Below are 13,158 nucleotides of genomic sequence, written 5' to 3'. Positions count from 1 at the left end.
TTTATATTTTTTAGTTATTCAAACTTTATCTATTCCAAATTTTGATTCCTCCAATATTTTTCCTCTTATCAAAAGCCTATCCCAAAATGACTACCTATATTATAAAAAAAAATCCTACTAATAAACTCAACATATTTGTTCTCACTAATTTATGTGGAACTATTCCTTAACATAGATCTGCTCATAGAATTTAACATTTTTTTTGTGCCAAAAATTATTTTTTAATAACCACAAGCAATTGGAAAAACTTACTACCTTAACCAGGAATCCACATACATTACGTAAGATTTAAGGGGGGGAAATACCTCCCTTTCTAAAAATAAAAATAGAATTCAACTTCGGTTTTCAAGTAAAAAAATTCAAACGTCCTAGTTGCCTATTATTTCTAAGTTTCAATTGCCAAGTTTTAAAGTGAAAGTGAAAGTACTTTCACTAATGAAAATAACCCAAAATCGTTAGTGCATGCACACGAGGGAAAGTGAAAGTGAATGATTCACTCCAATGTATTTAGTAAATAAATAATTAATAATTAAGCAAGGAACTAATCAATTAAGCGATGATTTGTGTCAATTTACCGACCAATTGACCTATTTAATCTAATAACTAATCAATTATTTAACGGAACAACTACTAATTACTTAATTAATTAAACTCATTCTAATTATTTAATTAACAAGTTAATTGAAGTAAGATTCAAGTAGTGGATGCGAACAACCAAAATGACATACTATTTGATTGTAGCTAATTCTAGTTAATTAATTAGCAATTAATGTATCAAACGCATGAACCAAAGTTCCAATACTCAATTAGCAACATTCCGCCAAATCACCAATCAAGAGGCACGAGAGTGTCAAGAGAAGGGGTTATGTTATTATTGTGATGAGAAGTTCACTCCAAGCCATCATTGTGAATAACCTATTATTCATGACTGAGGATTCCCTACATGCGAGCATTGAGGATGGCGAGAACGATCAACTGAATTATAGGTCGAAATACACTACTAATGCCAATTGGTACGCTGCAACGGGGATAATGTAGTAGTCGATGGTGACAAAACGTCCTTAAATGGTGAGGCGAGCGCCTGACATTGTTCAACACGTTCTATCTTCTCTTGGTTAACAACCATTAACATTGGCTAGCCAATACACCCAAAAGACCAATCTGTTAGGTACGAAAAGCTACCACCTATAAGAGTGGACGGAACCACTCTGACACCCACTTCGCCCATTCTGGAGCCGCCTCTCACGGAATTTGAATGCAGGACGTGGCGTGTCTAGCTCTAATACCATGACAACGGCTAACCAATACTACCCAACAGATATATCTGTTAGGTGCGGAAATCTACCTCCTACAAAAGTGGACAGAACCACTCTGATACCCACCCCGCCCATTCTTGACCATTTTTTATGGGATTCGAACGCGGGACGTGGCATGTCCAACTCTGATACCATAACAGCGGCTAGCCAATACACCCAAAAGACCAATCTGTTAGGTGCGGAAAGCTATTGCCTACAAAAGTGGACGGAACCACTCTAACACCCACCCCGCCCATTCTAGAGCCGCCTTTCACGGAATTCGAACGCGAGACGTGGCATGCTTATCTCTGATACCATGATAGCGGCTAGCCAATACTACCCAATAGACCGATCTGTTAGGTGCGAAAAACTACCACCTACAAGAGTGGACAGAACCACTCTGACAACCATGACTTAAAATTTCTCGGATTACTAGTAACCCAAATTTAGAGACTATGGCTTGATCAATGAAATAGTGAGTGTTGCCACCGTCTATTAACACCATTACATCCTTGTTTTTCAGCTTGCCAAAATGCGCATGGTTTGTGGGTGCTCGATACCTGCAATTGCATGAAAAGAAATTTCGGGTATGGCTTCATGATTTTCTGATTTCGGTTGACTGTTCTTGCCATCCTCGATGCTCACACGGGGGGAATCCTCAATCATTATTAATTGCGGCCATTCACAACAATGGCCTAGAGCGAACTTTTCATCACAATAATAACATAACCCCTTCTTCTTGACGCTCCTGTGCTTCTTGATCGGTGATTTGGTTGAATGTTGCTAGTTTAGTGTCGAAACTTTGATTCATGTGCCGACTTGGTGGGGAGTCTAGCATATCAGCTATTGGGTTGGTGGATGTCCTCGATGTCATGAAGGCTAGCTGGGATTGGATTTGATCGTGTGGTTTCCTCTGTAGTTGGTTTCGTTCAACAATTAGCCTAGTCACTCCTATTGTATTTGCCAAGGTCCTGATTTGTTTGATTTTTATGTCTAAGTGATGATCGTTTCAAAGTCTTGCAATAAAACAACCAATTAAAAGCCGTCAACTTGGTGGGAGAGCCTTTTGAGCTTCTTGATAAGCTACCACAATTGTGTTTTGTTTAAGATGAGTCAAAGCTTCCAACAGGTCCTCGTAGTCAATTGGGTTGAATCGGAGTTGTACAGCCTTGGTGAATTCTTCCCATGTGAATAATTCGTGAAATTTCGTCAACCACCGATGCCATTGCAGGGCAGTACCTTCTAAATGGAAGGAGGTCAACTGAACTTGTTGGTTTGAGCTAATATGTTTGAAATCAAAATATTGCTATGCCTTGGAAATCCATCTCACTGGATCATCTTTGTTGAACATTGGGAAAGATAATTTGAGGTGCTGATGAGGGTGGACATTGATGGGGTTGGGACGAGAAGTATGTAGATATGAAGATTCTTCATGTGCAAATAGGTTGATTTTGAGAGGGCTAGTGTTTGGGCTATGTGAGGCTCGAAGAGCTTGAAGCTCGGTTAATACTACTTGTAAGGCAGTGTTCACTTGATCGAAGCTCAACTCATGCATTGCCAAGATGTCGTTGACATCGTTGTGAAATTTCGCATTTGATTTGCCACAAGTGTCCATGGTTGGAACCGTGCTCTGGTACTACTGATAAAAATGAATTTGAAACAAAGAAAACAAGAGAATTGGAAGAAGGAGAAAGAGGAAACTATTTGGTAAATACGTGTGTATCCTTATTGAATTCCATTATACTATATATAGCTATACAATGGTAGTAATGCTAAAGAACAGAAACTGCTGAAAGATAGGACAAATAATAACACCCATTATGAGCACCCATGATACTACTCAAACTTATTCAATAACAGACTCAACAAACAATGACTAAACAAATTAGACCAAGTCCAACGTTGCCACTTCTTGCCACTGCCCCTTCATGGTCGGGTGCGTGCATGTCTTGCTTGCGAAAATGGCCCATATCATAGAGGATGTAAAGAAGGCTTGGAGACATTAGGGAGATTTCAAGCTTTCGGAAATCAAAAAATCTACAGGAGTTGTTACAGATCTCATTCTTCCCTTCTTCTCCTTCCTTTTTTTCCCTCTTTTCTTTTTCTCTTTTTCTCTTCTCCTTTCCCCAAATTTTCTTCTCAGCCAGATTGCCCTTCTCTCTCTTTTATTTATTTTTTATTTTTTTCTCTTTCACTTGAGAGAAAATGTGAGAGAGGCTGAAGTGTTGGGAACCATCCTCTTATACACAACAATGCCTTAACAAAATAATCCGTCAGTATTGTCCTTTGTTATACTATGCAGGCTGTTATTCTGCAATCGAAATTGTATCACTACTCTCAAAAGTTTGATATTTAGACCATTACCATTGACCATTGAGTGGATGCCAGAGCTAGCACCACTATCCATTTTGCATATGTTGCCTAGTGGCCAAAAAGAGCAAGATTCTTCTCTTATAAGTCTTAAATGCCTGACAACTGAAATGGGAGGGTTAAATGAACAATAGAGGTTTCATCCCTTACCAGATTTGAGTCTAGTAGTAAAGGATTCTATTCTGGGTCATATTATGTGGGAAAATCTCTAATGGGTTCCAGATAGTGTTGATGTTTTGTTTTAATGGTATCACTCTTGGCACAGAAATGTCTAAAGGCAGAAGGATATTACAACAATGTTGCTGTTTTATTTCATTAGTTTCACCTCTTCCCAAGGACAATTTTACTGAATGGTTTGGTTTCAAAAAGAAAAGTTCATTTGAATGGTTTAATCTACAATCATAGAAATGAAAGGGTGATGAACTGGCAGGGGGAAGAAATTCCCTAAATTTCAAGATCAGGATGATACACTCCATCCATAGCTAATTTATCAGCAGAACTGTTAGCAGCTTACAGAGATTGTGACAACCAGAGCTGGTCTCCTTCTACTGCTAATGGACTGGAGAAGTGCTGAGTGTATGGGTTGATCGCTAAAAGCTGGGTGTTGCTCTTTCTTTCATTCTACTATGTATGTCATGGTCTAGCATGTGAGAACTGATTTATTTTACCATCTTAGTTTGTCATAATAGAGGTAGTCTTCATTTAGTACGTGCATTAATGATTTGATCTAATTCCACGCATCAACTGGCTACAGATCATGACCTTGTTGAGCTGCTTTAGATGGTATCTGCAGTATAATTATAATGGTTCTCATTCAGTTTTCTGTTTTTATTTTCTTGACAGGTTACTCCAACTGCCCACTTCCTGAGATTTTGATGGTTTTGGAAGAAGAATTCGGGTTTGAGATCCCAGACAATGAAGCTGACGAGATCAACTCTATAAATCTCGCTGTTGATGAGCAACAACGGTCTTTGTTCTTTCTATTTTTCTTACCTGGTTTCAGTTGAATACGACTGTAGATTGTAGAATGGCAGCTTTCTCTCTTCCTTGATCCCTCAGAAAAATTCTCTCCTAGGCTTCTTGTGAGTTTTTAAAATTAAGCTGTAGCAAACAAAGTTTTCCGTTCTACTTCTTCACATGTCAGAGGAACTGCCTTCACCTCGGCAATTGTTGACTTCAATTTTTTTTTTTTTTCTGTTATCAATGCAAAAGCTCAAAATTTGTACAGATCAGTTAAGGGCCTGAATCTTCAATCTTGAAGTTCCATTTTTAGCCTCAAAATTTAATATTGTCAGCCAAAATGAAAGAGAAACAACCTGGGAATTTTGCTAAGATTGATCTAGAATCAGTTCATTCACGGCCAGTGAAGTAGAATTAGACTTCTCTCACTCCCAGCAATCCAATATCCCCAGATGTATTTCAGATTCTACAAAAATCCGAAACGGTATGGTCACTGGTCCGGTTCCATTCACCGTCGGCTCGTGACCTTGTGCATAGGTTTGACGGACCGCCCGGTCCAGCTGAGCTCATCCGCTCCAGTTGCTGGACTCGACAGCTTTCTGGCAAAGAGCAACAGGGATTAGAAAAACAACATATCGAAAGAAAAAAGCAGGATCGGGTACAGGGATTAGAAGAACAATCGCTTGCTTTGTTTCGTTCTCTAATCTCTAGAAATGGCTGTTTCCATCTATCACGCGGGTGTATATAGGAGTTATTCTTCACCAGGTCTTACCGTCACTATCTCTGTCTAATTTGTGTTTCTTCTTTTCGTCCACTTTTATTTTCTCCTCTTCGTATTTGTCTAATCCTCATGATTCTATCAACACTTTGATGATTTGGTACGGGAAATGTTGATACCGCGTCAAACTCGTCGGGTTTTTTCATTTCATTTAAACTTTTCGGCCGAACTTTGTTTCTTGGATCATTTCTAAGAATCCGAATTGCCATATATCAGGTTTTTATTTTGTGAAGTTTGATTTTTTATGCACATTTGTTAATGACTTTGTAGTTTGTACTCGTATCTTGGCAATTGCTTGGCATTTGGTATTATGAAATGAGGGGACTGGTATTTTCTTTAATGTTTCTTAAAGAAATCGATCAATATATGGTTTACTTTCAAAAAATTACTTTAGTAGCTGTAGATAGCTATGCGGGCCGGCAAGTTTCTCTATTAATTTTTTTCTCTGTATCACTCGATTCACATCGCCTTTTCCCACGCTTTTAATCAACATTTTTGCTCTCTTTTGCTCACCAGAAAATATATCTCATGTTATTTTACAGTGGGTGACGGTTTTATTTTCATGGTAAGATTTATTTTCTAGCTCTTATTCTTGCTTTTTTTTTGTTCGTCTAAATTCACAATTTAAATATTGATGTATTTCATCCTACTTGATCCTTGATTTCTTCACATCAATCAAACTTGTATCTTAATAGAAGAGTACTATTTGCAGGGAAAATTTTGGTCCAAATCGTTCAACATGAAAAATGGTGATTTTGCAGGTCTTGATTAACATGCAAAGGGACATTTTTTTTGTTCGTCTTCTTCTCTTTCTGTTCTGTTAAAAAAAATTAGTCATTTAGAACAAAAAAGAAAAGAAAAGAAAAGAAAAGAAAAGATAAAGATAAGGACGTCCTTCTGCGTGTATTATGTGACTTGAAAACCATCATCTTTCATTGTTCTTCATTGATACATGAAGAGTAAAGATCATTAGAAAGTTTTAATTGACCCTAGAATCACTTTATATTTGTGCTTAATTGATATAATATATATCTCAAGCTGGATGCAAGAGATTCATTAAACTAAATGGATTTGAAGTAAGCTAAATTTTAGAATCACTAAAGCAGCCAAACTATTGTAAGGAACTTATTATGTCTCAATCCTTGATCTTCTCATCAATAAATGTTTAATTTCTACAAGCACCTGAAACGATGAGTAATTCTGTCAATATTTTTTCGCTAGCAATACACGGCCAAGATTCACAGGATAGTATTGTTGTTATTAGTGAATCTACTGTGTGGTTGAAAAACTATTGTAAGCTGTAAGAATGTATTTCCACATTTTGTAAAAAGAAAGGAATGTATTTCTGCATAAATTAATTGGGTAATTTCTTTCCAAAAAAATCTCTCTCGTGAATGTGGTTGCCTACATTTGTAAGTATGATCTTGAAACCATTATTTGCACAACGATCTGTTCATGATGATATTGTTATTTCTCTTGCTCGATTACCAACCCAAATATGTTCGACTCTCTGCTACATCTATGATGATGCTTATATTGCGATTTGACATTGATTCATTGTGTAATGTTATTGATGTAGGACCATCATCACCTGCAGACCAAAGATATCCTACATGGCATAGATTCCCTTTATCTATTTCTGTAAGGACAAGAAGTAGCCAACCGCCATTGGGCCAACTTGAGTTTGCGTCTGTGAAAAAGATCCCAGCAAAGGTTCCCTTTGTTCTGTGACATCTTTCATTTATTTTTTGAAGATAAATTTTTCTTATGATATTTTCAATTTCTTAATTGCTTTTCTGGGTCTATTTAGGTCTTATCTTGCTTGAATCAAGAAATTTCTGTTTTAAAGGCCAGGTAACACAATGTCTTTATGTGTTTAATTTGTGCATAATCTTACTTTATGAAAATTTGGCTCCTCTTTTTTCTTCTGAAAACTCATCCATTTTTTTTTTTTAACCCAGAAGAATTTCAAAATAGTGTTTTTCTTTTAGAAGTGTTTAGTTAATCTGCTTTTTATGGCATGCAGCTGACAAATGGAACTACTTCATTTGATATTTTTATGGAAGTTGCTTAGAATGTACTTTGTCTTAACATCTTTTTCTTCATCAGTAGTGCCTCTTTCTTTGCAGGTCAATAAATGAGGTATATGATGCTCTTGCTGAACGTCTTCTTTCTGTGGCAGCATTGATAAGTGAACCTCATTCAAAGTAAGTTTTAGTGCGAGTACCATCTAAGCAGGAATAGTGTTAGTATAAATATGTGTCTTTATGGAAATTTATATAAGTCTATTTCACCCTTTTCAGTAACTAAAGGTTTTCTGCTTCCAGAGTTTAAAGAACTTTTTCAACGAAAGTGAGAATTCAATAAGAGAAGAGAAGACTTCTGTGAATGGTTATGTATATTTTGGAGGGTGGGACGTCCTCATGGACAAATCTTTTCAAAAGTGCTCCCTGAGAGACTCTTAAAGCATGATAGTTAGTTATCTTGAAGAAATATGAATAGCATCATGCTGGTGTTATGCAGTCAGATCATCCACAGTATGTCCATTGATGGACTGCTCAACAATATCACCAAAGATTTTAAAGTACTTAATTTCTTATCTCGATATTTCCTTGTTTTTGAGAGGAAGGGTGCCAATTACATAAGTAAGATAAACTTTGAGTATTCATTTTCTATCTACTCCCACTTGCTTTACAAGCTCAGAGAGCTTTCATGAGAGCTGTCACATGAAGTATTCATTGTTAGGCTGTAAGAAATTCAGTGTTGGTATCTTTCTAAAGGAGGGAGAGATTTTTTCCTAAGAACAAAACTGCAACTAGTAAAAAAATTTTGAGTAACTAAAACTGTAAGAAATTCAGATAGCCTAGACTGCCAAGTGTGGAATTAGTTCTGGAATCTTCATTCTTCCAGCTGCCTGGCCTCAAAATGAACCAGGGCCTTCCAAGAGTTGGTAAAAGTTTCTGGAATTGGCAAATATTCTGATATTATGTGAGCTCATCATATACAACTCGTGAGATGATTGAATCATGGCTGGTTGACTGAAGTACTGTTGAAGCTTTAACAAAAAAGGTAAACCTTAAACACTTGTACACGTAAAGCAGGCCTTAGGGAGTGCTAACTTCATGGGTGCAGGATTTCCTTGAAAGATGTGAAACACCCCATACTTGCATTCACCTATCTAGACAAAATGAAGAGAAGAACATAGTTCCCTCAAACTCATGCAGTCCCAAATCTCGGAGAAAGATGGGTGGATCATTGAAATAAAATAAGATGGAATGCAGTTATGGCTGCAAACTCCTGTGATAGTTCAGGGAAGGGTATACAAGTATGTGTTTAATTGTAATTGGACTGTAATTTCAAAGTGCTAACTATTCTGGAAATACTTTTGTTGTTGAAAGATCTGTTCATGGAAGGAATCCAATTAATATACCCGGCATCCAGCAATAACTGGCATTTTACTCTTCCATATTTAAAATTGGTCTATTTGGATGGGAGCCATTATCTTTAGCATCTATATTCTTTGAAATTGAAATTGTTTGCCTAGCTTGAATCCAAATCTCTTTTTTGTCAACAGAAGAAAGGGAAAAAGAAAAGAAGAAAAACTCTCAGTTAGCAAAGTAACCAAGAAGCAATTGGTGATTCATGCTCATGAACCAAAGACAGAAAGTGGAACATGTTCATTCTAGTAGTATTTGAATTGTAAATCTGGTGTCTCTAGAGCCCAGTAATTTTTTCCGCTGGATAATCTAGCTAATGATTGTCCCTGAGAAGGATCCTCTTTTGCATAGTTGTTATGCTTCGTCTACTTCCTTCGTTCAGTCGATAGAATTATAAAAATTGGGCCAATCCTGTCAGTCTTAGTTGAACCCTTGGATGGCATACCAATTGAGAAGGAAACCCTGCTAGTCTTGGGCTTGCAAGTTGCATCGTTTAAATTGAGCCGGAGGATTGTGTCCTGTAGTAAATTTTAAATATCGATCTAGGGACTATTTTCTTGACTTTAAGTTTAGCAAAAGAGAAGATAGTCACAAAGCCTTCAGGTATATATAAACTTTCAAATAACCATCAATGTGGAAGTATTTGGTTTGTTTTGTGTTTCAGTTCTTTGTAGTTTATCATTATTGTAATTGCCTTTAGTTTTATTGTTTTAGGTATATAGTCGGTTTAGCAGGCCCTCCAGGTGCTGGTAAAAGCACTTTGGCTGCTGAAGTAGTCAACCGTCTAAACTTGCTTTGGCCCAGCATAGTGTCTACAGCTCCTGGTACAGATTCTGAAGTGGAGCCTCCGACTGTGGCAACTGTTCTTCCAATGGATGGCTTCCATCTTTACCGCTCCCAATTGGACAAAATGGAGGTTAGTTTTCATTCTATGATAGCAAGTTTGTTTCTCTTGTTATTATTTTATTATGTTTGCATACATTGGCTATGCTAATTTGTTAATTAATGTTTCTATTTCTGAAATTGTTAGGATCCTGAAGAAGCACATGCGAGAAGGGGAGGTGAGGGCTTCTCTATTGGTTCATCCGTATTTTGAGATATTACAAACCACTAAATTTTTTACCCTTCATCTGTGGACCTTAGCCCCATGGACTTTTGATCCGGAACGGCTTCTTACCTGTCTTAAAACCTTAAGGAGCCAGGTAATTTGCTGCGGATGCAAATATATTTAGTCTTACATTTCAAAAACTCCATTCAGCTTCATGTAATTTTTATTTGTATTAGATGTTTTATGTCTGGGCTTTACATATAAAAAACTTCATGAACCTTAATGTGATTTTTACTTAACAAATAAATTGTTTTTAGATGTTTTATATCTGGGGATATGTTCAAATTACAGTTTCAGGAAGTCATAAATTTGACAAAATATTGCATAATTTTTTTTTATTACACATATGTTGGTTTCAGGGATTTGTATTTGCTCCATCTTTTGACCATGGCATTGGAGATCCAGTAGAAGACAATATTTTTGTGAGCCTTCAGTAAGTCATCCTACTAATTCATATTTCTTCCCTGCAATCAATTAGTTTTAACTAAAACTATTACGAATTATGTAGTAAGTTGTCTTTTGATTTTCTTGCCAGGCACAAGGTGGTGATCGTTGAAGGCAATTATATACTCATGGGTGATGGGGTTTGGAGAGAGATATGCTCCCTATTTGATCAGAAGTGGTAATTATCAATTCTGTCATTGTAAGATTATCGGTTGCTTGCTAGGTGTAAGCTCTTATCTGGTCTTAAATGTGAAATTTTCATTTATGTCCCTTTGCCTCCTCAGGTTCATCGAAGTAGACATGGACACTGCAATGCAACGAGTGCAGAGGAGACATGTTAGGACAGGTATTGATATAAGACACTGTTGACCTCCTCTTATTTGGTGAACTGAGATTCTCAGTGACATTGTTACACTCATTTTCAGGAAAAGCACCGGATATTGCTAAATGGAGGGTAAGATTTGTATTTATTTGTTTAGTCCACTATAAGTGAGCACTCTCGGTCTTATCTTTTTTACGTTTCATTTAGATCGAGTATAACGATCGACCAAATGCGGAGCTCATTACGAAATCAAAGAAGAACGCAGACCTGGTGATCAAGTCCGTGGACATGTAGAGCCATTTGGAGTCGACCTAAAGAGTGGTTTGGGGTAAGTCTTTGTCTATGAAAGTTTCTTCTACTGGGTACCCTGAAAAGTTGAAATAAACGCTCTTTCTGTTCAGATTATCAAAAATAAAAAAAAGGGTTCGATATATATTGTGAAAGCAGAATTTTTTCTGTTCATCTGCACTTGTTCATCTACTGAATTTCCCTTCCAGAGAACAAAGACCCAGAATCAATTTCATACCGGCTATATGCTTCTATGGGTGGCATCATCGAGCCAAACTAAGCCCGAACCTGCCTATGCTCGAGCCGAGCCTCATCTCGAACTTAAAATTGTTATCGAGTTCGAGCCCACCGAATTCGAGCCGACCTCGAGCCTCAACCTATATTTAAAACTTTTCAAAAACTATATATCAAATAAAATATATATAAAATTATGCATACATTTTACATAAAATTGGGCATGATTTTTACATAAAATTGGGCATAACCTATATATATAATACATGTATAAGATTGGACATAACCTTTACTTAAAATTAAGTATAACATATATAATACCTTTATAAAATTCGACATAACCTCTATTTAAAATTGGGCATAATCAACATATATAATACCTGCATAAATACTCTATAAAATTATTTATACATTCCATAAACACTCTAATAAATTGTTTATACACTCTATAAAATAGTCTTAACACTCCATACACTGCATAATATTATAAATAAATTCCATACAATAATCAAACACAACAAAATTAAATGAAATATCGCTATTAATTTATAATCACCCAAATAAAAACTATAAATCCATTATAAATTTACAAACTATAGTTATTTCTCTTCATGCTAGAAAATAATATACGTCATTGCTTGAGTAAAATCTCCACCTATGACAAAAACAAACAAATAAAATTAGTTATTGTCAGATAAAAAAATATTCTTCCACTACTAGTTACTTAATGTCGTTAAAAATATTAAAATTACCACGATGAGAAAAACATGAAAAATCATGTAGTTGGTAGCATTATCTCTGCACTCTTCTTCCCAGGTTGTAATCATAAAACAAAATTTTAATAAATAAAACTAAAAAATATACTAAAAAATATCGTAATAAATAATTAATCAAATAAATTCACCTTTTGATTTTTCTTTATACCATGAAGAGTCTGAACCCAATCACTGCCACAAATCAAAGTTTGAAATGTATTTGGTACCAAGGAAAAACGATACGAGTCTATTACTCTACCACCAGCACTAAATAATGACTCCGAAGCTACTGTGGATATGAGAATTATAAGGGGAGATAGTCAACGAACTTAAAATTTGAAGTTCATCTTCATCTCCTACTTCAAATTCATTTTATTCCTCTACATGAAATTCAATTTCAAACTTGGTGTTTGTGTGGACGAGTTCATATACATTGGAAAACAGTTTCCGGTGTTAGTACCCCAAAATAAGAAAAATATAAAAAACAAGAAAATGAGTAACTTATAATAGTATACTTAATTAAAATATAATATTTAAACCCCAAATTAAGTAAAACAATCATGATTACAACACAAATAAGTAATTTAATGTATAATTAAAATAAATTAATATATTAATTAATTAAATTATATATTATACTATTTAATGATTGCAGTTTTATTATACATTAATACAATAATTACATGAACCAATTAACTGTGTACATGATTAATTATAAAAAATAAAAAAATAAACAGGAAAATTTGATCAAATGCTAACTTTAACATACTATATTTTTACATATCAGTGCATCGTCCAGAGGAAAAACAGGCTGAGAATAGGATTTGGAAGTTTTTTTTATAAAAATCACATGCAAAACTCGCATGTGTGAACTGCACGTGCGAGTTCGCATGCTGTGTGGGACGGAGCGTTTAGGGGGGAAAATAATCTCCCCCCCTCAACTTAGGTATATGAACTTTAGGTATCCGGGGGTTCTGTGCCGTTTCGGCGAGAGCGGTGCCCGACTGATTTGATGGTGGCAGCAGGCCGCTCTAGTAGGGGGGTGACGACGATGGGAGAGGGTCCAGAGCAGCCGCTCTAGTTGGGGTACGACGAGGCGAGGGCAACGCTACAAGAGTCGACAACGACGACGATGAGAGGCAGAGAAGGCGATGAACAGGGGGAAGG

General features: G+C 36.1%; 1 protein-coding gene across 2 annotated transcripts; it reads left to right on the top strand.

Annotated features, from left to right (window-relative positions):
• Positions 1–4,546: 4,546 nt before the first annotated feature.
• On the top strand, positions 4,547–11,167 carry LOC137948611 (putative uridine kinase C227.14). 2 transcript variants are annotated; one of them, XM_068794707.1, is made up of 12 exons: positions 4,547–5,390; positions 6,983–7,116; positions 7,214–7,257; positions 7,533–7,610; positions 9,555–9,756; positions 9,871–9,901; positions 9,984–10,042; positions 10,308–10,381; positions 10,484–10,570; positions 10,677–10,738; positions 10,818–10,846; positions 10,922–11,167. In XM_068794707.1, exons 1-12 carry the CDS (start codon positions 5,339–5,341, stop codon positions 11,006–11,008), a joined length of 939 nt encoding a protein of 312 aa, XP_068650808.1. In that variant the 5' UTR covers positions 4,547–5,338; the 3' UTR covers positions 11,009–11,167. The 2 variants fall into 2 exon arrangements, with proteins under 2 accessions (XP_068650808.1, XP_068650809.1); XM_068794708.1 differs by having other exon boundaries at positions 4,590–4,632.
• The last annotated feature ends 1,991 nt before the right edge of the window (positions 11,168–13,158 follow it).

The sequence above is a fragment of the Aristolochia californica genome, unplaced genomic scaffold (assembly GCF_029961685.1).
Source record: "Aristolochia californica isolate CCGP_79_NKW_82.1479 unplaced genomic scaffold, dmAriCali1.0.hap1 SCAF_13, whole genome shotgun sequence".
Taxonomy (NCBI): domain Eukaryota; kingdom Viridiplantae; phylum Streptophyta; class Magnoliopsida; order Piperales; family Aristolochiaceae; genus Aristolochia; species Aristolochia californica.
This window is presented reverse-complemented; position numbering and strand designations above follow the sequence as displayed.